At 42.9% G+C, this 25344-nt stretch overlaps 1 protein-coding gene across 1 annotated transcript in view; it reads left to right on the top strand.

Annotated features, from left to right (window-relative positions):
• The first annotated feature begins 6818 nt into the window (after positions 1–6818).
• LOC115467029 (L-gulonolactone oxidase-like) overlaps positions 6819–25344 on the top strand; it is a 212740-nt gene continuing 194214 nt past the window's right edge. Inside the window, exon 1 of the mRNA XM_030198676.1 lies at positions 6819–7053. Coding sequence (XP_030054536.1) covers positions 7051–7053 — 3 coding nt within the window. The 5' untranslated portion in view covers positions 6819–7050. The remainder of the gene's footprint in view (positions 7054–25344) is intronic.

Genomic DNA, 25344 nt, shown 5'->3' with positions numbered 1-25344 from the left:
ACCTCACTAGTTACTCCTATCTCTAGGTCATTTATAAATAGGTTAAAAAGCAGCGGTCCTAGCACAGACCCCTGGGGAACCCCACTATCTACCCTTCTCCATTGAGAATACTGCCCATTTAACCCTACTCTCTGTTTTCTATCTTTTAACCAGTTTTTAATCCACAATAGAACACTACCTCCTATCCCATGACTTTCCAATTTACTCTGGAGTCTTTCATGAGTTACTTTGTCAAATACCTTTTGAAAATCCAGATATACAATATGTGAAGGTATGTGTGGGAATTTCATTTTGAAATCACTGTGCGTGATTCCTCCTGCTTTTCCCCAGGGCTGATGCAAAAGAGTATTAGGTGCTAAGGGTATGCATCCCAAAATTTTAAGTTCTGTTTAGTCTCCCATGTTTATGAGATTTTTTTTTGCTTCATATTTATTTATGTTTTTCATTTTGGGGCAATGTCATAAATTGTGTGTACTCTTTTAAAAGAGTACACACTGTTCAAAATGAACATGCACTATTTGCAAAGAGTAGACATCTTTCAAGAGTGCAACTGTCCAGCGCATGGCGCTTTTTCTGAAGAGGGCACACTCTTTTACAGTGATGTGTCCATATGTGCGTTATTTCTGCAGGCACATACAATTGAAAAGGAGTGTGCATTCTTTGGAAAGAGTGTGTGCTGTTTGTAAAAAAAGAATATGCATGCTTTGTGAATAGTGTGCCCTCTTTCCAAAGAATGTACATTATTTAAAACACAGGGAAAAAAGCCAACATTTTGATTTCCTAGTTTTTTGAGTGTAATGTTTCAAACAAATGTACATCCCTCTTCAGTGCCCTAGGTAAAGCCTCAGCCTTGCTCCCCCTCATTAATTCTCCAGGCCTGGAATGATCCACAGAGTTTTGGATAATTAAACTCAAGGATCATGATTGCCTTAGCTTAGTGGTTCCCAGTCAGTCAAGTTTTTGGTATATCTACAGTGAATATTCATGAGATAGATTTGCATGCAATGGAGGCAGTACATGCAAATCTTTATTATGAATATTCATTGTGGATATCTTGAAAACCTGACTGGCTGGGGTGCCTCCAGGACTAGGTTTGGGAACCGCTGCCTTAGCTCCAGTCTTCTGAGAATGACCCTGTAAATGCATTCAATTGGACATCAATGTTATCTGCAAGGGGGCAATTTTGCAAAAGCCATTCAGCTAGGTGAATGCATATTTACCCATTTAAATGGGCGTTTTGAAAATTGCTCAGCTTCCCTATGGGAAAGGTACAGGATTTCTTTAAGTTTATCTACTGGTAGTGTGGCTGTCAGGGACTTATTGTTTTGCTGCAACCGGAAGCCTGAGAAATTAGTTTGCTAAACAGGGATAATTAACAGAAAGGAACAAAGCTTGCAGATATTTTGGTAGGGTTGCCAGTGCAATTTTCTGGGTTTTTTGCCTGTGCCTGAGAAATTGTGCAATAACCTTTGAAGACTGGATAATTATAACTTGTGTGTAATGTCCAGTCTTGGGGCCCTCAGCATGGAGCTCATTGATAAAGCGGTGTTTATATCTGGAATATACCTCTTGACCATACCCCTTTTCATATGTAGTTGGTCAGCTCCATTGCTGCCCCAGGGAATTTTCTTAAACAATCTGTTTATTGAACCTCAAAAGTAGAAGACAAAAAGTATACACTGTGATTACACATTTCAACTTGGTACAATCATACCCAATAGAATTTTCCTAATTTTTGATACCCTTCCTGAAAACCTCATGAGCTCTGTTTTTTTCAGTTCCCCTTCCAACCCCTAAAAGTGAGAGACTTCCCAGGAATGTTTAGTAGTTGTAGCATCTTGTCACACAAATCCAGTACATGGTGACTGACATGTACCAAATAACTCCAGTATTTCCCATTTATCCCAGTAAATAACCCACAAAACCCCCTACCCCTCTTTTCCACATGGACAGCAGCCACTCTGCTCACTCATTTTCTACTCATACAGTATTTACCCCAACTCACATAGTCAGAATTTCTGGCCAACTGAGGCAGCAAGTTCCAGTAAACCTTCCTAGTGCTCTGGAAAGCCCTTCATAGTTCCAGCTTATTCCTTCTGACTTTCATTTTTTTCCATCATTCTCAAATCAAATAAACAAATTCACCACGGGTTATAGAAACATGATGGCAGATAAAGGCCATATGGCCCATCCAGTCTGCCCATCCTCTGTAACCCCTAACTCTTCCTTTTCCTAAGCAATCCCACATGCTTATCCCATGCCTTTTTAAATTCTGACACAGTCCTTAACTCCACAACCTCCACTGGGAGGCCATTCTATGCCTCCACCAACCTCTCTGTGAAATAATACTTTCTTAGATTACTCATTCCCTCTTAATTTCATCGTTTGCCCCCTCGTTCCAGAGCTCTGATCTTTTTTCTTCTCCAACTGCTCACGCTCCAGTTTCTCTACCTCTCTTCCCTAACTTTCACACTTAATCACACTCCTCCCCCCAATCCTGTCCAATCTCCACCAATACATTTAGGAATCTTCAGGCTATTAACTCTTGCACTTTCTCTACCACTGCTTCATCACTTTCTCAACCTCTATGTTATCCAAGTCCATCAGTGATGCTGTCTGTTCCTATAACACTATTCTCTCCTCTGCTCTAGATACCCTCGCTCCTCCCATTCCCCATTCTGTAAGGCGTACCAAACCCCAGTCTTTGCTGACCTCTAGAATCTGCTACCTATGTTCCTATGCCCCATCTGCTGAACGCCTTTGGCTAAAATTCTGCACCAATGCTGACTTCATACATTTCAAATTCTTGCTGACCTCTTTCCAGTCTGCTCTTGCACTTGCCAAACAAGACTACTACATCTATTTGACAAACTCTCTTGGCTCCAACCGTCACCGTCTCTTTGCCACACTGAACTCTTTACTCAGTGTCTTCACTTCCAACCCCCTCCCCTTCACTTTTTCCCCAGACTATGGCTGAGTACTTCCATGACAAGATTTGCAAGATTAGCCTTGAGTTCTCAACCAAGTCACCTTAAAATGTCCTTCCCCAGTCCATTCTATCAACCTTCCTTCAGTCCCTGCCACATTTTCTTCCTTTTCTGAAATCACTGAAAAAGAAACTACACATTTTCTTCATCCTCCAAACTCACTACCTATTCCTCTGAACCTATTCCCATTCATCTACTCAGCCCTATCTCTCCTACTGTTATCCCTACCATCATATCCTCAATCTTTCACTTTCCACTGCAACTGTTCCTGATGCCTTCAAACATGCCGTAGTTACACCACTCCTCAAAAAACCTTCATTGGACCCTATCTGCCCTTCCAACCATCACCCCATCTCCCTCCTCCCTCTCTTCTCCAAGCTGCTTGAACATGCTGTTTACCGCCATCGTCTTGGCTTTCTTTCATTGCAAGCTATTCTTGATCCATTTCAATCTGGATTTTGACCTCTACATTCAACTGAAACAGCCGTTGCTAAAGTTTCCAGTGACCTGTTCCTGGCCAGATCCAAGGGCCTGTATTCTATCCTCATACTTCTCTCTATCTATACTATTCCCTTGGTGCTCTGATCTCCTCCCCTGGTTTTTAGTATCTTCTTTATACTGATGACTCCCAGATCTAAGTCTCCACACCAGAAATTTTAGCAGGAATCCAAGCCCAAGTCTCAGCCTGCCTGTCTGACATTGCTGCCTGGATGTCTCACTGCCATCTGAAACTAAACATGGCCAAGAGATGCTGGACTATGGGGGGCAGGAAGGAAGATAGATGGGACATGGAGACGCTGGGGTGTGAAGGAGAATGAACAGGGAGGTGTCAGACTATAAGGGAGAGGGAGAGAAGGACTGGGAGAGAAGAGGAAATGCTAGGCTACAAGGGTGAAGGGAGGGGAGATGCTGGGAATGGTGGAATCTAGACTGAAAGCCCACCTCTTTAACATTGCTTTTGACTCGTAACCACTCGCCTCCACCTACCCTCCTCTCCTCCTTCCTGTACACATTAATTGATTTGATTTGCTTACTTTAATTTTGTCTATTAGATTGTAAGCTCTTTGAACAGGGACTGTCTTTCTTCTATGTTTGTGCAGCACTGCGTACGCCTTGTAGCGCTATAAAAATGCTAAATAGTAGTAGTAAGACTGAATTTCTTATCTTCCCCATTCTCTGTTTCTGTGGATAACACTCTTTCTTCCTGTCTTGTCAGCTCGTAACCTTGGGGTCATCTTTCTCTCTTTCTTTGCACGAATCCAAAGATACAGGAAGGGAAAGGGAATAGGACTTGATATACCGCCTTTCTGTGGTTTTTTGCAACTATTTACAGATTTACAATTACATATTATGCACAGGTATTTATTTGTACCTGGGGCAACGGAGGGTAAAGTGACCTCCCCAGAGAAATTAATAATATCAGACTTCATATATCCTCAACAGATGGGGCAGGGCATAGCAAGGTAAGAAAAAAAAAATCAAGAAGGCAGGATTCCCCCCCCCCCCCCCCTAAAAAAAAAAAAGGCAAAATAGTAGTAAAACAGAGCAAAAGCTGAATACCTTAAATACAAGTATACCAACTAGAGGTAATAGGACTAGATACTTAAGAGTTGAAATCCTACATAGTAACATAGTAGATGACAGCAGATAAAAACCCCATATGGTCCATCCGGTCTGCCCAACATAATCTCAGAGCATAAGGGCAGACTGGATAGACCGTACAAGTTTTTTTTATGCTGTCATCTTAGCATCCAGAATATTTTGCAGCTGCTTATGGTCAAATAAACAAAACCATTTGCCTCAAAACACGGCATTTACAGGGAAACTGAAGGGAAAATGTTGCTCCAAGTGTCAGAACCTAGACCTGCTTAATGATAAAGGCCTTACATTTCTCCTGCATAGGTTCGGAAGCCTCATCACAACATCTTTCCAACACCCATCCCAATCACATCCCTAACAGAAACATAAGCGACTGGAGATTTGATGGCCCTGCCAACAGCTCCAATTTCTGAAGCATCATCTACTCTTCCTTTGAGGATATATGAAGTCTGATATTATTAATTTCTCTGGGGAGGTCACTTTACCCTCCGTTGCCCCAGGTACAAATAAATACCTGTGCATAATATGTAATTGTAAATCTGTAAATAGTTGCAAAAAACCACAGAAAGGCGGTATATCAAGTCCTATTCCCTTTCCCTTCCTGTATCTTTTGATATTTCTTAATACTTGTGCACAGTAGATGTATTTCTTTGTTTTTTTCAAATCTGGAAATGAATGGATACTTCATTATAAAAATGTATTTCTTTGTTTTTTTCAAATCTGGAAATCAATGGATACTTCATTATAAAAATGTATTTATTTATTGCATTTGTACCCCACATTTTCCCACCTACTTGCAGGTTCAATGTGGCTTACATAGTACCGTCAAAGGCCCTTGTCCAGTCAGTTAATAACAGATACAAGGTTGTAAAGTGATCATATATTAGAAAGGTAGTTTGGCAGGCATACTAATATGACTACTCAGCTCAGGTAACCAGACTGGTACTTTGTTTGGCTATGTTTTGTCATTCCTAAATAAGAGGCACTTTTACTGAGCTGCAGTAAAAAGTGGCCTGCGGAAGTGTGTGCTGCATGAAATTGGCGTTCGCTGGGCCATTTTTTACTGCGGCTGGTGCACAAATATTAAAAGTAACGTGAGCCTTTACCGCCACCTATTTACTTGGCAGTAAGGGCTCGTGTGCTGCTTGTACGGTAATCAGGCAGCTGCAGTGCCGATTACCGCCGGGATCGCCCTCTGTAGTAGAAAATAATTTTCTACTGTGGGAAACAGCGCACACCAAATTCAGAACTACCAGCGGGCACCCGCACTACCGTGGCGGTAGGGTCAATTTGGCGTGCACTACTTAAACGGTAGTCCTACCACAGATTAGTAAAAGTGCCCCTAAAGTAGCAGTCTTATTTCCGCACACTACTGGTTTATGAACATAAGCATAGCCATACTGGGTCAGACCAATGGTCCATCTAGCCCAGTATCCTGTTTTCCAGGTCACAAGTATCTGGCAAAATCCCAAAGAGTAGCAAGATTCATGCTACTGATCCCAGGGCAAGCAGTGGCTTTCCCATGTCTATCTCAATAGCAGACTACGGACTTTTCCTCCAGGATCTTGTCCAAACCTTTTTTAAACTCAGATAATATCCTGTTTTTCAAACAGTGGCCAAGCCAGGTCACAAGTACCTGGCAGAATTCCAAAGAGTAGCAAGATTCATGCTAGTGATCCCAGGGCAAGCAGTGGCTTTCCCATGTCTATCTCAATAGCAGACTACGGACTTTTCCTTCAGGAACTTGTCCAAACCTTTTTTAAACCCAGATAGACTAGTTGCTGTTACCACATGCTCTGACAACGAGTTCCACAGCTTAACTATTCATTGAGTGAAAAAAACTTTCCTCCTACTTGCTTTAAAAGTATTTCCATGTAACTTCCTTGAGTGTTCCCTTGGTTTTTTACTTTTGGAACGAGTAAAAATTGATTTACTTCTACTTGTTGTACACCATTCAGGATTTTGTAGACCTCAGTCGTATCTCCCCTCATCCATCTCTTTTCCAAGCTCCACAGGTTCATTGTCCAGGAATGGGGAGCAGCAATAGACAAGGGATTATGACTTCTTTTGTGAAGACATTTGAGAGAGAGCTGTGAAACACGCTAAAACCTGCAGTGATTGCACATTATTAATGAGCTTCAAGAACCATTAAGGTTATGGATGAGTAATATCGACAGAAAAAGTTACATATTACCTGCTTTTTCTTGTTAAAAAGAAACAAACTTCTGCTGAGCAAAGTTTCCTGGGCTAGTAGCACGGACACACCTTATAACCTAAGCTGATCTAGCACTCTTTGTAGCACATTAAAAGTTCAGAAAATCATTTCCTTGGTCTGTTCTATCCTCTGCAGCAGCTCAGCAACAACAGACTTCTACCATACCACACTGATCAGAGGAAAAATACCAGCAATCAGCCTCTGTTGCTTTACTCTGAGAACAACCCTAAGGCTAGAAGATCCAATAAAATGGTAAGTCCAGTCATATTTAGCCACTGCATTTTAGAGTGGCTTTTTTTTTTTTTTTTTAGTATAGTGTTCCCATAGTTACCAGGATCAAGAAAATAAGTACTAGCACAGTCGGGGGTCCTTTTACCAAGCTGCGGTAAAAAGGGTCCTGTGCAAATGGCAGAGGAAGTTTTTACTGCAGGGGTAAAAAAGGCGGAGAATAGCCATGGCCGTACGGTAAGATTGCTCTTACCGCATGGCCATTCGAGGAGAGGCTATTAGCACCACACATTGAGGTGGCCGTAAAGGCTCCCACGCTAACCTGGCGGTAACCAGGTAGTACACGGTAATGCCCGATTACTGCCGGGTTTAGCGCCTTACTAAAAATTACAGCCCTATTTTCCCCAGTGTGGGAGATGGTGTCCGCTGGGCCTGGAACTCTCTCCGGTGCCCGCGTTGGGCCGGCGGTAGCTCCAGATTAGTGTTCGGTAAGTCCGCGTTGGGCTTACCGCCGCTTTGTAAAAGGGCCCCTAGGTAAACCAACCAGATTTTTCAAAGGAAATATCTTTAGTATACAATTCTTATATCTGTTCTGCGGTCGTTTTTCAGCATTAACTACCTGGATTCTTTAGAATGCTAACTAAAACCCCTATATATGCTTCACTGAAGACCTGATATTCCTAAAATGAAACCTTGTCCACGTGTTCACGCCTTTTTGGTCATCTTTGAAGAATAAAAAAGAAATGGTTTAAATTACCACAGAAATTTTGATAATAAAGATATATTTTTCTTGACCCCCTTTATTATGTAAAACAAGGAATCTTTATTCTGGATGGAACCTTACTGTGGAATTCAGCCAGGACGTCCATACAATCTTCAAATAAAAAGAGGTTTTGGAAAACATAAGACAATAATTTGTTTATATGTATTCTTTCGGCTTAGCAATGTTCCCTCTAAGAACTGAGTGGATGTGAACCAAAATTTTTCTCTGCAAGCAAACATTTTCAGTTACATTACCCAGTGAATGCTAGCTACTCTGTTATGAATGCAGTAACCTATGTGTAATGAGCTAAAATGTCATGCATTATAGAATACATTTGACAATGTATTTATTGAAATGGTATATTTATTTAAACTATTCATGCACCACAAATGTGTAAAATAAACATATATGTCCATTTTCAGATACAACCAAGAATAATATATACACACAATTTTGGATCATCACTACTGTGTCATTTGTCTTTAACGCTTCATCAGCTGAGTTCGGTTCTCGGTGGGTTTTCATACTAGGGATAATTCACCAGTGCTATTAAGTACTGGTCTAGTGTATAGAGAGAGAAAGTGAAAGACTGTCAATGAAGAGCTAGAGACAACAGTAGTGATGATCCAAAAATATGTACAGTATCCTTGCCTGTGTATTGAATTGGTACATGACATCTGAAAATAGAAATATTTTTTTACACTGTGGTGCTTGAATAATTTAAATGTATCTTTTCAATAAATACATTTTCAAATGTGTTCTGTAATATCAGATAAGATAGTTTAAAAAATATTTCAGAAAGAAAGATTTCCTTTATTATGGTAAAAAATATTCAAATGTTTCGTGATGTGGCAAGAGCCACTCAACTGAGGTGAAAATCTTTTCTTCACTTAAAATCAAAAGCACCTGCAGTGGGGGACTTCATTTCTTTTTTAAGTTCCCCTGCATATGCTTGATTAAGTATCATCAAACTGATTAAGTGTTCTATGATCATCAGTTACAGAGATTCTTGATTTGAGAAAGAAGCAGATTCAGTAAAAGGATAAGTGTCAGTGTTGGAGATTAATATAAGGGCTCGGGATTAATGTTTTTGACAGAAGTAATAACTACCTATGTTGGTCTTGTTTGAAGTCTTGTTTTCTCCCAAAATGTATGCTTAGTAGTTCTAATATTTGATAAAAATTATTCCTTTTTTTTCTCGTGATATTTCCTGGACCTGATTGTTAGTTTTGTTTGAAACAATGTTCAATAAATAAATAAATAGGCATGTGTATTAATTTGAAATGACATGTAAAAAGCCTGAAATGTCCTTATTTTGCAGATTATTTTCTAGTTTTAATAGATAGCAGGCACAAGCCAGGCTTGAACCTGTCAGTTGGGTTGGAAGACAGCTGTCTTTCAGGAGATCTCTTCTGTCTCTTGGACTGCTGGCTGTAGCCAGTTAATTCCTAGCTGTGTCTTGTATTTCTGGTATTCTTGGTTCCTTTTTCCTGATTAGCCCAGCAGGGACCAGCCCACAGGAGGCTTGAGCATTTCTACCTTGCCTCTGGGCTTTTTTCCTGCTGCTTCAGTGCTGTTTTCTTTCCAGTCATGCATTTGGTTTCTGTTTTTGCCTTGCCTCCTGAGACGTCAGGATTCCAGCTTCCTATATATCTCTTTGCTTTCAGTAATCCTTGTTTGCCTTTTGTGTTGGGTGCACTTCTTGGAGTTACAGTAATATTAAGACTTTTCCTTGGACAATTCTAGTTTCTAGTCTAGTATTCAAGCCTGAAGAGTCCCTGCTAGGGAAGCTATGATAGATTGAATCAGCCAAAGTGAAGGTACTGAAAGACTGGCTCAGGCAACGGACTAAAAAGCTGAAGAAAATTTAAGTGTGCTCACCAGCTTAAGCAGAGCTGCCAAGTTACCCAATTCGAAAAAGGGAGATATTAGGACAGTCCTAACTTTCTGATAATTTTATCATGATACATTTTGGGACCTGCAGCTAGGATTTCAGTGGATAGATTCAGAGCCTACAAATCCTACACTGCTTTGGGATGTTAATTCAAAACCAGGATTGGACAAAATGTGTCCATCCTGGAACTAAGTAACATTGCATCTCTGCCTTAGAGAGTCTACTGTTCAATTGCTTCCTTCCAGTTAGAATCTTACTGAGTTTCGGCTTTGGCTCTGGCGCTGAAACCGGCCTGAAATTCATGTCCAGCCTTGTTTCAGTTTTGGCTGAAAATGCACCTGGATTTTCATCTGTAATGAAAACTTTATGCTCGCTCCAATCTCAAAATGGCTGCTGTGACTTTGAGTGGCAGTCTTGTGAGACTTCTGCTAGAGATAGTGGCAGAGAGGAGCAACTGGGCAACTACTCACTAGATGGATGGTAGGCCCTGGGGAATGGGGTCCAGGAGAGGGTCTTGTTCTATGTTGGGGGGGGGGGGAGTAGGGCTTACTCTGTGCGTGGGGGAGGGGGTATATATAGAGGGGATTTAAGGTAGATAGTGGGGATCAGAGGTGGTGCTGTGGGGCGTGAAATTGGATTTGGAGGTGGTGCTGATAAATTATTATAAGTATTATATACAGCACAAGCCTCAGGGAGCTCCAGGAATAAGATACAGAGAGTGGACTGTAGGCAACTGATACTAAGGGCCCTATTTTCTAAGCAGTACTATAGGTGCATTAACATTTTTAGTGTGCGTTAACCATGTACGTGCCTACAATATCCCTATAGGTGCCTGCATGGCTAGCGCTTGTGCTGTGTAGGCGCGCTAAAAACACTAACGCACCTTAGTAAACAGGGCCCTAAGTGTTCAACTTTAAAATTCATATTTAAAGATATAAGGCACTATACAGGTGGTACCTCATGCCCCCAGGACTGAAGAACTTGCATCACTGAAGCTGAAGGCTTTGTTGGAGGAGGAGTGGGGAAGGGGAGGGAACAGGATACTGCATATTTAGTGGGAGTGTCCTACTATTGGAGCATGTTGAGTAAGAGTGTGTGAATAGATTCAGTAGTCAATTGCTGTGTAAGTCTCTTGTGATTACAAATATTTGTTATTTAACATCTATCCTGGGGGTGGCGAAGCATCTAGAAGTAGTAGTGAAATACTGTGTGGCAGCAGTGTGGCAACAGCCAGTGGCTCCCATCTTTGAGGATTGGTTAAACAGAACTTGGGACATCTAGGACCAAATTATATAAATAGCGCTGGAGAAAACCTGCGCTTAGGGCTACTCTATAAACAGCGCTGAAAGTTAGGCGCCATTTATAGAATATGCTTAGCGCCAGGATCAGCACTTAACTTTAGATGTGAGGGTTTACACCAAGTGAACCCTGGTGTAAATCCTTGCATCTAAATTAGTCACTCAACCCCTTATTCTATAACAGCATGCATAAATTGTGGCAAGCCCCTGACACTCCCATGGCACGCCCTCTTTAGTGAGCCCCACGTAAAATTTAGAGATGGATCCCCGCGACTAAAAATGCACACATACATTTCAATTAATGCCAATTAGTGCCGAGAATTGATTATTAGCACCCAATTATTGGTACTAATTGGCTCGCACAATTTTAAGCGCCATGTATAGAATTTCTGGGCTAATATACGGAAAACCTAATGCCGACTCTTCATAAGCAATCAGTTGTACACAAGTGGGAAACTTTTTGCATTGCCATGTAAAACAGGATAGAAGGGGATGAAGGCCGAGGAGAACTAATGTAGAAGTGGGTTAGTCTCTTCAGGAGAAAGGGTAGTATTGCAATGCTTGGGTCCTCTCCTTGCTTTAGATTCTGTTGTAGAGTTCATGAGAAGTTTGTTGGTGGTTATTTAATGTGTGGTTATGAAAACAACATCAATAAAAATGTTCAAAATTAAAATGAAACAGCATTTTTGAAAGGATGTCCAGGACCATCCAGGATCATCGCTGGTGATGCTAGCATTTTAGAACAGGGTGTGCCAGCATACAGCCTGCTCTAAAATACATGAGCCATGGATGTCCATGTGCTGGTTACATCCAGCATGAGCATCTATTTTATAAACTGAAAGATCCAAACTATGAACATGGCAAAACAAGGGACATGGACGTCATCATTGTGGCAGCATAGGAACATCCGTGTTATCAAATGGCCACATAGACATCCATGCAGAGTGGAGGAGTAGGCCTAGTTGTTAGAGCAGTGAGCTGAGAACCTGGGGACCCTGGTTCAAACCCACTGCAGATTCTTGTAATTAGTTTTTAAATTGTGAGCCCTCCAGGGGCAGAAAAATACTTACTGTACCTGACTGTACACCACATTTTGTACCATGAATATCCATAGTTCATGAAGTTATCACAGAGATTGATATGCCTTACCAATTTCACATTTGGGGGACAGGGGGAGAGCAACCACTGGGAGATTAAGGTGGTGACTTCTCTCAATCCCTCCAGTGGCTTAGTACAAGGGCCCCAAATTGAGCTGGCCTGGCCACATCAGGAAATATTAACACATTTTCCCATAAAAAAGTAATGATTTCTTAGGAAAATAAGACTTCAAAATCTGCAATTTTTGTTCTACCAAACCTAAAGATACAGACAGGGTTACGTGTTTAACTATAGCATCTGGAGACGACTCAAGAAACTTAGTAAGATCTAAGCTATCAGGAGAGTTCAATACCTCATTATCACTGTCTTGACTAATCACTTTAGTACTCCTAGGAAGATAATATAGATATGTAATTTCAAAAGTCTCAAAAGTAAGCTGATGAATATCCTTAATATATATCTTAAATAATTCATGAGGGGAAAGAAAGTGTATATCCCGAAAATTTAATAACCTCAAATCACATGCCTGAGATGTATTTTTTAATGCCTCTATTTGTAAATGGAGTGATAAACTATCCTCATTTGAAGCAACTAATGCAGATTGACACACAGTAATTTGAGATTCAAATTTCTTCATTTTCTTATCCACAATTGCCAACCTTGTATCTTATCTATCAGTGGTCTCTTCAGTAAATTTATTATATAACATCAAATTATCCTGTGAAGTCTTATCCATCCTAACAACAATTTCAAAGATATCTTTATCAATAGAAATCAAACAAAATAAAACATGGAAAAGAAAATAAGATGATACCTTTTTTATTGGACATAACTTAATACATTTCTTGATTAGCTTTCGAAGGTTGCCCTTCTTCCTCAGATCGGAAATAAGCAAATGTGCTAGCTGACAGTGTATATAAGTCACACTCCTCTACTAAAGATATCTTTTAAAGAGGTATTCTGCACTGCAGTCAGGGGGGGCAAGGAGTTCTTAAAAGTCTTATTACCAAAAGGAATTGGTGATGGTATCTTTACTGAAGCAGTTTGAACCTTAATACCCCCAGAAGGATTGAGAGAAGAAGGGCCATCTATTGGGGCTGAAACCCCAGGACCAAAACTCTCCCTTGAACTGGAACGTTAACAATCTCTTGCAGTACAGGTTGAAGTGGTGGAGTTCCCCCCCTCCCGAGGAAAGAGAAACATTGGGAGACAATGAAGTACTCACAATAGAAGTTGGTATCGGCTCCACAACAGTTCAAAGATGAAAATCCATAGGTCCCTTAACTACAATCGGAGCTCCAGTCATCTTATTCCCTCCTTTCCTTTTTCCTATAGGAGCAGAATTCCAGGCTCCACTCTACTCTGTGGCTCTAAAGGGGCGGGGCCTGCCCCTTTGCTTACATCCCTTCAGGCATGTGCCAATGGCCACATACCCACGGTCACATCCCCTGGCAAGGATGTGATAATATAGATGGTAAGGGCCTCACAATGATGTCACCAGTGGGCAAGGCATCCAAACTCAGTGCCTGCAGCTCACACCCACAGACAACTCCAGCAGTTCTCCAAATTGCAGTTTTAGATGTTTGTATCCCAGCTTTATAAAATCAGGATTTGGATATCCTTGAAGTATGGATGTCTAAATGCCATTTTTTTTAGTACATAACATGTACTAAAAGAAAGTTAAGAATAAGCATTTTGTTTTTTTTTTTTTATTTTGTAATATGAAAGGCTCCTACCTGTGGAGGAGTAGCCTAGTAGTTTACACAGCAGACTTTGATCCTGGGAACTGGATTCGATTCCCACTACAGCTCCTTGTGACTCTGGGCAAGTCACTTAACCCTTCATTGCCCCAGGTACAAATAAGTACCTGTATATAATATGTAAACTGCTTTGAATATAGTTGCAAAACCACAGAAAGGCGATATATCAAGTCCTATTCCCCCCCCCCCCCTCTTAAATAGCACTGACTGTGTCTTTGCAGGATATTCAGTGACACATAACCTGATAGTGCTAATGAATATCTTGTCTGACCACTGCGGCAGTATCTGGTAAGTGCTGGGGAGGTTTGGGGGTGGAGTCAGGGCAAAGCTGGGAGTTACAGTGGTGGCACCCGGATAATTATCTGGTTACTTTAGAACAGCAAAAATGGTATCGGTGATACACGGATAATTCTTCTCAGGCCACTGACTATTGAGATATTTAATGCCAGTACCTGGATAGGGGTCAACACTGAATATCTGAGTTTAGTCCATCTGTCGGCAGCCAGCATTTATAGAAGCATTAACCATTATTTACTGAATATTGACAGGTATATTTCTAATTAGCTTTGAAGAGTTATGCTCCCTTATTAGGTGTTAAGTTAATATCACCTGTAGCTTATAGTGGTGGGTATGTGAAGAATTTTAATAGTGATGTTTTGAACCAACTGTACACGTTTGGTGGAAGAGAGTTTTAACAACATTCAATAGAGAATTACAGTAGTCAAGAGATCTTAAGACAAAAGAATGCATCAATGTATAATGATCATCACAGTCAAGAATAGCTTTAAGAAAATGAAGAAGCAGGAACGAACAAGTGAGGAAATATGACCATCAAAAGTCAGGAGGGACTCCAGCTGAACCCCCAAGACCTTACTTGGGTCACAAAGAGAAACAGAAATAGGAGAACCATTAATTAGTGGATGCACTTAAGGGTAAGGGAGTAAGCCAGGCCATTTTCCTGGGTTCAGCTGCAGGCAGTTACAGTGGTGGAAATAAGTATTTGATCCCTTGCTGATTTTGTAAGTTTGCCCACTGACAAAGACATGAGCAGCCCATAATTGAAGGGTAGGTTATTGGTAACAGTGAGAGATAGCACATCACAAATTAAATCCGGAAAATCACATTGTGGAAAGTATATGAATTTATTTGCATTCTGCAGAGGGAAATAAGTATTTAATCCCTCTGGCAAACAAGACCTAATACTTGGTGGCAAAACCCTTGTTGGCAAGCACAGCGGTCAGACGTCTTCTGTAGTTGATGATGAGGTTTGCACACATGTCAGGAGGAATTTTGGTCCACTCCTCTTTGCAGATCATCTCTAAATCATTAAGAGTTCTGGGCTGTCGCTTGGCAACTCGCAGCTTCAGCTCCCTCCATAAGTTTTCAATGGGATTAAGGTCTGGTGACTGGCTAGGCCACTCCAGGACCCTAATGTGCTTCTTCCTGAGCCACTCCTTTGTTGCCTTGGCTGTATGTTTTGGGTCATTGTCGTGCTGGAAGACCCAGCCACGACCCATTTTTAAGGCCCTGGCGGAGGGAAGGAGGTTGTCACTCAGAATTGTACAGTACATGGCCCCATCCATTCTCCCATTGATGCGGTGAAGTAGTCCTGTGCCCTTAGCAGAGAAACACCCCCAAAACATAACATTTCCACCTCCATGCTTGACAGTGGGGACGGTGTTCTTTGGGTCATAGGCAGCATTTCTCTTCCTCCAAACACGGCGAGTTGAGTTCATGCCAAATAGCTCAATTTTTGTCTCATCTGACCACAGCACCTTCTCCCAATCACTCTCGGCATCATCCAGGTGTTCACTGGCAAACTTCAGACGGGCCGTCACATGTGCCTTCCGGAGCAGGGGGACCTTGCGGGCACTGCAGGATTGCAATCCGTTATGTCGTAATGTGTTACCAATGGTTTTCGTGGTGACAGTGGTCCCAGCTGCCTTGAGATCATTGACAAGTTCCCCCCTTGTAGTTGTAGGCTGATTTCTAACCTTCCTCATGATCAAGGATACCCCACGAGGTGAGATTTTGCGTGGAGCCCCAGATCTTTGTCGATTGACAGTCATTTTGTACTTCTTCCATTTTCTTACTATGGCACCAACAGTTGTCTCCTTCTCGCCCAGCGTCTTACTGATGGTTTTGTAGCCCATTCCAGCCTTGTGCAGGTGTATGATCTTGTCCCTGACATCCTTAGACAGCTCCTTGCTCTTGGCCATTTTGTAGAGGTTAGAGTCTGACTGATTCACTGAGTCTGTGGACAGGTGTCTTTCATACAGGTGACCATTGCCGACAGCTGTCTGTCATGCAGGTAACGAGTTGATTTGGAGCATCTACCTGGTCTGTAGGGGCCAGATCTCTTACTGGTTGGTGGGGGATCAAATACTTATTTCCCTCTGCAGAATGCAAATAAATTCATATACTTTCCACAATGTGATTTTCCGGATTTAATTTGTGATGTGCTATCTCTCACTGTTACCAATAACCTACCCTTCAATTATGGGCTGCTCATGTCTTTGTCAGTGGGAAAACTTACAAAATCAGCAAGGGATCAAATACTTATTTCCACCACTGTACAAGTCAACCAAGATGTAACAGCAGTTGAGCAGTTATTAAAAGGAGTGAGATTAGGGTTAACTAAAACAAAAAGCAAGCAATTGTACTAAATGTGTATTATTTTGGTACATAATTCCATGGGGTGGTTTTATTTTTACATATCTAATAGCAAGTACACAGATTTTTATTTTGGATATATGGTAATATAAGGCTTCCTAAAGAAGATCATATTTGGCTATGAAGTTGGTAAATAAACCAGGGTTCCTGCAGAGCAAGAGAACAGTGCTGGCTACCAAGGGGGGGGCAGGGTCTCCGAGGAGGTCCGGCGTCTCTCTCTCTCTCTCCTGTTCCTGACAGGACCTGAGTGATTACGTTCCGAAAGGAGCAGGAGAGAGAAAACTCCGGCACCGTGCCCTCCTTGCAGGCTGGGTAGGACCCAGAGCTTCCTCCAGTGCTGCTTTTCTGCCCATCACTGAGCGGCTGCTTTTCCTCTAAGGTGCACATGCTCAGTTTTGAAACCGAGCATGCCCTGAGAGGAAAAGCAGCTGCAGGTTAGGCAGTCAGCACTGGAGGAAGACGTAGTCTGCTGGCGGGGCCTCAGGATTCCTGCCAGTCAAGGTATTTCAATTCTGTTGCGGCAGCAGCAGCAGCAGCAGCGATGGGGGAATGGCAGCGGCAGTAATCGGGGCGGCAGCAGATGACAGTTGGGGGGGGGGGGGGGAGTGGCGATGGCCCTGCCCTGGGTGGCAGTGGCCCGGGCCAGGTTCAGTCTCTTGGTGGCCCTGGAACAGTGAACCTGTAATGAGTACATTGCCTTCTACATACTGCGTTTTAAGTGAGGCCATTTTCTATGACATAAAAATATAAGTAACATGGTAACATAGTAGATGACGGCAGATAAAGACCTATATGGTCCATCCAGTCTGCCCAACAAGATAAACTCATATGTGCTACTTTATACATATACCTGACCTTGATTTATCCTTGACATTTTCGGGACATAGACCGTCGAAGTCTGCCCAGCACTTGCCCCCACCTCCCAACCATTGGTACTGCCACCCAAACTCCGCTAAGCATCTGAGGATCCATTCCTTCTGAACAGGATTCCTTTATGTTTATCCCACGCCTTTTTGAATTCCATTACAGTTTTCATCTCCACCACCTCCCGCAGGAGGGCATTCCAAGTATCCACCACTCTCCCCGTGAAAAAATACGTCCTGACATTTTGACAAATGGTGAAATTGAAAGAAAAGCTGTTGGCAGTTAATGACTACTTGTTCCACTTAGTTTGCCTATTAGTACCAATTTGTTGGACTGCACAGATCCTTGTTGATCCCTGATCTCGTTCATTCAGTGACCAGCCACTAAGGTCCCTGTGTGTTTACATTAGTCATGCTTGAAATCTCTTACTGTTTTCACTTTTATCATCTCTGCTTTCAACTTCTTCTGCTGCCTGCTTCTTCGCATTGGACTGCTAGATCGGGCTTCTCTCATCCTGTTGCCTCTGACCAATCCACTGTATTCTCTACAGGCAGCGAAGGAGGGTTCAGCCTACTCGGCCCCAAATATCATCAGAAGCCCTTCCTATCATCATATTTATGGCCCATTTTGGACTTTCTCACCTTTCCTTTTTGTTTCTCTTTTTATCTAATCAATTTCTGTTCTCCCTTCCCTTCTCCCACTGATTCTTCTGCCCTCTTAATTGTCATTGTACTTGATTTCACAGTTCACTGTAAGCCACTTTGAGGCTGCTTTAAGTGCTATAAAGTGGGGTATAAATGTTCTGAAATAAATAAATAAAATAAATATGATGCCTCTTTTCCTTGAGGTTTTCATTGTGTTGAAAACTTCTTGAACTTTTTAAGGTATATAAATGCATCTATTGTTTTTGTCTCTCTACCTCTTTTTGAAAATTTTATCACCTTAAATTTCTTCTTATAAGGTTTAAATACAGGTCATACAGGTTTTAGTGGTCCCCCACTAAATTGCTTCCACCCTCTAAATGCTCCTTTCTGTTTATCCTGCCATAACACAGTCATTCTTGCTGCCCTGATGTACATTATTAACTTTCCCAACTGCTTTATTGTACTAATTTATCTCACAGGGAGCTCCTGCAGTTTAGGTTTAAAAAAAGGTTTTTTAGGTTTTTATTTATGCTTCTAATTTTCATATATTTCTGATCACTGTGTGCTATGGTTCCGTACCAGTTCTTTGTTTTATTTATTTTTTTCTTTTCACTTTGTTGAAAGAAGGCAATTTCTGCCATCTTTGCACATTACAAGAAGCCTCTCATTTCCTCTGGTGATTTAAGCTGGATCTACATCTAGAATCCCCTCTTGAACAGCAAAAGAATTTATCAAGGTGCAGTAAAAAGCCAACTTTTATTGCACCTTGATTTACAGTGTGAATCAGCAGTCTTTCATATAACAGCCCTGCAGGTTACTGACTGCTATGATAAATGAATAATGCTGCTCGCAAGCTACCTTGCAAGCAGTGTTATTCCAGCGAGCTGGAAGCATCTGGCCTCAGAGCCGCAGCCCAATCCCCCCTGGCTGGAGCCTAAAGGGGCCAGTGCTGTCCCCCCACCCCCGATCACATTTCCCCACCCCCTGATCACATCCCCCCACCCTCTGTCACAGCCCTCCTGCCCTTCCCCCGATCACATCTCCACCCCCAAAGGGCCCTCTACTACCTTAGTGGGTCTAATAGCCCTGTACTGTTGATCCAGTGGTCTTTAGGCAGGAGTGGTCCCCAGTCACTCCTGCCTTGCCAGCATAATCTCCAATATGATGTCCCTAGTGATAGTTTTGCACTACTACAGCTAGGGGCTATGTTTCCATAGAAGGAGACTATGTAGGAATGGACTAAAGGGGATAACTTGGTGACTGAGAATTAGAATCATAAATTGAATTTGACAAGAGATTGGGAGCCATGCTGCTTAAACAGTAGATGAAATGTGTCTGAGCTCCCTAAATTAATTTTACAGCTCTATTCTGTGCTGTTTGTAGACGTTCTAACTTACAGACTGGGATTCTGTCAAGGAGAGATTTGCAATAGTTGAGCCCTAGTATTCAGAAAGGGTTTTAGATAACTTGTCTACCAAAAAAGCATAACAAGATGATTATAATACATGATTAATGTGAGGACTAAAGAATAAGGAAGTTTCCAAGAGCACACTTAAAGATGATAGAGATTCTTTAAGAGAAATAGGAGTGTGTTTATTATTGGTTGATACGATTGTGATTGGTTATTGCTACGGAACCATGAAGTTACCCTACCACTGCAATTTCCCCACCCCTAGCTGTCTGTTCGTCTGTCCAATTTAGATTGTAAGCTCTGTTGAGCAGGGACTGTCTTTTCATGTTAATTTGTACAGCGCTGCTTAAGTCTAGTAGCGCTATAGAAATGTTTAATAGTAGTAGTAGTTATCTGCCCTGCCTGAAACCTTGGTGGTGGCTTCCTGATGCATCACAGCTGTGCCCTTCCTCAGGGGCTGCTGCAGGTCTGGCGCAGAGGTGGGTGGAGCTCAGGTGCACCAGGCCTATGTCCTCAGGTGGTCTGGCCAGTAGTTGCTTCCAGCTCTGCCTCTCAGTCTCCCTTCGGAGGACACGGGGAGGGGGGTCGGATTCAATTCTGCCATCTTCCCACGTGGATCCTGCTTTGAAGCGATGGTGTGTGGGATCCCTCTTTGAGGGGGGTTGATGGAGCTCATGTCGCCCTCGTGGTCAGAGGCTCTGGTCAGACCGCCCCCCCCCCCCCGGGAATTGGCAGGTGAGGAGCCAGACAACCCAAAGACAGTCTGGATCTTTGATAAGGAGGAGCTGCCACCACTTATTACTATGGCTCTAGAGGCACTTAATACCAAGGATGAGGGTGCCCACGCCTCTACAGTGGTGAACCCAAAGATGGCTAGCACTAGGCGGCCGCATAGAGCCTTCCCGGTTCACGAGATCATTCAAAAGCTGATTGTGGCTTAGTGGGTGTCCCCCGACACTGGGTTGAAGGTGGCAAAGGCAATGCAACAGCTCTACCCAGTTGCACGGGATCACCTGGAGAAGTGTCGTGTGCCCAAGGTGGATGCCTTTTGTGGCCATGGTTACTTAGAAGACTACTCTCCCAGTGGATGGGGGCATTGCCCTGAAAGGTGTACAGGACTGGAAGCTAGAGATGTCCCTGAGGCTCTCATTTGAGATGTCCACACTTGCTCTCCAAGCTGCCAGTTGCCTTGTTGGGCCCAAGAGGCAGAGGATCCTGGAGTGGTACTGGCAGCTGTCTCTCCTCTCTTAGAGTCGGGTTTGGCTTACTTGATGGACACGCTATACGATCTGATCCTTGCTTCCGCTAAGCAGATGTCTTTGGCTATCATGGCACAACAGTTGTTGTGGCTGTGGCACTGGGCTGTGGATGCTGTGTTGAAACAGTGTCTCACCAAGTTGCCCTTTTAGGATAAGCTCTAGTTTGGCGAAGACCTAGAGAAGTTAGTCAAGGACCTGGGGAACTCTAAAGCCCCATGTTTGCTAGATGATAAGCCCAGGCCGTCCTTTCGGGCAGGTATGGCTCGCTCGCATTTCTGGGAGATGCAGCAGTACCATTCGGGATGGGCCTCTGCTTCTGTTTTTTTGTTCCAGAGGTCCCAGTTTCATCAATGGTCTTCCTTTTGGGCTGACAAGCGAGCTTCAGGTCGTGAGGCACGTACTGCCCCTGCGGCTCATACTGCAGTGCTGAAAATGGGGGGGCCAACTGTCCCTCTTTTACAAGGAGTGGGTCAAGGTTACCACAGAAATTAGAGAGGGCCACTATTCCATTTACTTTGTGGTGCCTAAGAAGTGTGGGCAGTCTTGCCCTGTCTTGGACTCAAAAAGGCTAATCAGTCTCTGAAGTTCAAGCATTTTCATATGGAGACTCTGTGGTCTTGTCATGGTAGCGGTTCAGCCACAGGAATTTCTGGCGGCCCTGGATCTCAAGGAGGCATATTTACATATTCCCATTTGGCCTCCTCATCAGCATTTCCTCCTCTTTGCGGAGTTGGGCCGTCATTTTCAGTTTCAGATTATGCTGTTCGGTCTGACTACTGCTCCCAGAACCTTCTCCAAGGTGATGGTGGTAGTCGCGGCATATCTATGGAAAGAGAAGGATACAGGTTCATCCCTACCTTGACAAGTGATTGATCAGAGTGAATCAGAGTGAACTCGGAGGACTGTTGCTACTCTACCTTCCAAGTGATTTGCACTGTTGCAGTCCCTGAGATGGGTGATCAATTTTCCCAAGAGCCATTTGGTTCCCACCCAGACTTTGGAATGTCTAGGGGTGCGTTTTGACACAGCTCAGGGCCGTGTGTTTCTTCCGGAGCAGCATCTGGTAAAGCTACAAGACCAGGTTCACCGTTTAGTGCAGATGCCATGCCTGCATTCATCTAATTAAGTAGACCTTAACTTATAGTGTGGGGAATATTTCAAATCACATATTTATCAATCTCCCAAACACATAATTATTCAAATAACTTTCTCAACCTTTATCCTCAAAATGTATCTACTGATGATGGACATATAAGCATTATAATTTGTTGTCCAGGGATCTTCAGATATTTCAAACGTTTCCACCATATGGGACTTCGCCCCAAACTGTAAATGGTGTCCTTTACATCCTCATGGATCAACCCATAAAACACTTTTTTTTCTTTTTTTTTGTTTTCTTTTGTTGTTTAAATCTTAAAAGACATTATATTCAGTTAATTTTTCAAAAGATATTACTTAACTTAGCTTAGAATAAGTAGTAGCAGCGATTTTTCTTCCAGCTCAAACCTCTGCTGACATGGCCAGGTTTCGTTATACTTCGTCAAGAAAGCCTCTTCCCTGACTAAGTATAACGAAACCTGGCCATGTCGGCAGAGGTTTGAGCTGGAAGAAAAATCGCTGCTGCTACTTATTCTAAGCTAAGTTAAGTAATATCTTTTGAAAAATTAACTGAATATAATGTCTTTTAAGATTTAAACAACAAAAGAAAACAAAAAAAAAAAGAAAAAAAAGTGTTTTACGGGTTGATCCATGAGGATGTAAAGGACACCATTTACAGTTTGGGGCGAAGTCCCATATGGTGGAAACGTTTGAAATATCTGAAGATCCCCGGACAACAAATTATAATGCTTATATGTCCATCATCAGTAGATATGTTATGAGGATGAAGGTTGAGAAAGTTATTTGAATAATTATGTATTTGGGAGATTGATAAATATGCCTGCATTCATGGCACTATGTGCAATTGGTGTTGCCCTGGGTGAGGGCCCACATGATGCCCATTATAGCAGGCATTATTGAGCCAGTGGTTGCCAGTGTCACAGCACTATTCAGTGCACTCTCAGTGGATGCTGCCAATGAGGAGCAGTATGGTATGGTGGCTTTTTCCCTCCAACCTGTGGAATAGCGTTCCATTGGCATCTCAATGGATTGTGGTAGGGACAGATGCCAGCTTGACAGGCTGGGGAGCTCATTGTCTGCAGCACTATGTACAGGACCTTTGCAACCTGACGGAGGCACAGTAGTCGATCAGTTGACTGGAACTTTGGACTGCATCATAGGCTCTCTGGGCCTTTTGTGAGGTGTGGAGGGTTCAGGTGCTCTCCGACAACACTACGTCGGTGGCGTACATAAATTGTCTGGGGGGCATGCAGTGCTGGGCTCTGGATGTAGAGGCATGGCAACTGTTGCAATGGGCAGAACGTCATCTTCTGGGCTTATCAGCCATCCACATTCCGGGGGCAGTCAGTGTGCAGGTGAACTTTCTCAACTGGAATTCCTAGATCCAGGCGAATGGCAACTCTCGGCGGCAGTGTTCGGGGTCATTGCTTGACGTTGGTGCATGCCAGTGATGGACTCACGGTGACACGGGCCAGTGCCAAGGTCACATGGTTCTTCAGCCAGCGTTGTGAGTATGGGTCAGAGGGGTTAGATACTCTTCTCCTGCCTTAGCCAGCGGCAGAAATCATTTACATCTTCCTGCCTTAGCTGAGTGGCAGTGTGCTGCACCGGATCCAGTCTCTTCTGGGCCTGGTTATTCTGGTGGCTCTGGACTTGCCCCGGCATCTATGGTATGCAGATCTGGTGTGGCTCCTAGTCGCCAAACCATTTCGGCTGCCTCTGATTCCCGACCTTCTGGTTCAGGGACCAGTTCAGATGGAGGACATCTCCCACTTTGGTCTTATATCCTGGCCCTTGAGAGGTCCCATTTGAGGTGGAAAGGATGCTCAGATGCATTGATTGCAGATGCAGAAATGGTCTACTATTTCGGCTTATGCTCGAGTTTGGTGAAACTTTGAGGATAGTGTTTGACACAGGCTATCTCGCCAGATGTGGGGGACTGTGGAGGACTGTGGCTCAATGACGGATGAAAAGTGTAGTCTCTTGTACTTACCCCAGCCCTCAACGTGGCCTGCAGCCACTGAAGCCTACACTGCTAAGCTCATTGAAGTTATTAGGATTGGGTTAGGGGAGGAGAATGGGTGCATCAGGTGGCAGGTTTTCTCTAGTGCCCACTCATCCAACCTGTAGGCCAACCCAAAAATTGCTTTCTGGCTTAAGCGGAGAGGTCACACGTAAATTTAAGTGCCGCATTTCTGTTGGTGCAAATGGCAGCACTTAAATTTACGTGTGACCTCTCTGCTTAAGCGTTATTCTTTAAATAGTGCCAAACCTTAGGCACGGCTTATGGAATACCGTTTAAGAGGTTTTTTTCGGTGCTGATTTTTAGGCACCATTTATAGAATTCTCCCCTGTACGCCTTGCCATCTTCTTTTATGATTCTTAACAGTCTAGGAACTTACATAGAAACATGGTAGCAGATAAAGGCCAAATGACCCATCCAGTCTGCCCATCCTCCATGACCACTAACTCTGTGGGAGAAGCACGTGGGATCCCTTAGGAAAAGGACTAACTCTTCCTTTTCCTAGGGGATCCCATGTGCCTGTCCCACGCTTTCTTAAATTGTGACACAGTCCTCGTCTTTACGACCTCCACCGGGAGACCATTCCACGCTTCCACCACCCTTCCCGTGAACGAATACTTTCTTAGATTCCTCATAAGCCTATTAGACCATTAGCAGCTGTGCTTATGGCCTCATTTATATCTGTATAGCACTGAGTATATCTGGTGTTACTTGAAATGGTAAGTAGTGCCACCAGTTGAAAAGCACTGTCTGCTATCCTGAATAAATCTCAGCAGTAATGCAGTGAACTAGAAACTGAAAGCTCCGCAAATTTTCTGGAGATCTGAAAGTTTTAAATGCTCATTAATCATTTAAAGCACAATTTGATATGTGTAGACATTTTTTTCTCTCTTGGCAGGAAAAGCAGTAATTCTTTATGGCTTCTCTGTTCATTCCTAATAGCGCATTACAGAGCCAAGGGATTGGCAGCAGTTACACTGCAACGATCACTTCATATTCAGCTGCCTGAATCATTCTGAACAAAGTCATATTCAATCACTTTAACTTCAGAGTGGTTGTCAGATCAATTGAATCTGAAAAGTCATAGTCAACTGATGTGACATCATGCCAATTAAGCATGTTGTGTTGGAAAAAAAAGACTAAAAGCATCTGCGCTCATCTTACAGTTTTCAAAAAAGCAATTTTGTGTTCCAGAATTGTTTACTGAGCATGTGGACCTCACCTGTGTCCTAACCACATGTAGACTAAAATAACTGAACTTAGGGCAGTGTCCGATCCCTGATCCAAAAGGATTTAAATGGAGCAATGAGAGGGACAGTTTCCTGTCATGTTTTGGTGATGCTTGAAAGCACTCAGGCTTCAGGTGAATGATTTCCTTGATGGAAATATTTTGTTATATTTCATTGCAGCTCCTCTGTTGTTCTGTGTGCTGTGGATTGCAGTGGCACTACGGATTGCATGCCAACTTAAAATCAGAAGCTGTGTAAAGTACAGAGTAAAACATAAGAG

This window comes from Microcaecilia unicolor, chromosome 3 (assembly GCF_901765095.1).
Source record: "Microcaecilia unicolor chromosome 3, aMicUni1.1, whole genome shotgun sequence".
Taxonomy (NCBI): Eukaryota; Metazoa; Chordata; class Amphibia; order Gymnophiona; family Siphonopidae; genus Microcaecilia; species Microcaecilia unicolor.
The sequence above is the reverse complement of the archived record's forward strand: the minus strand, read 5'-3'. Positions and strand labels throughout refer to the sequence as shown.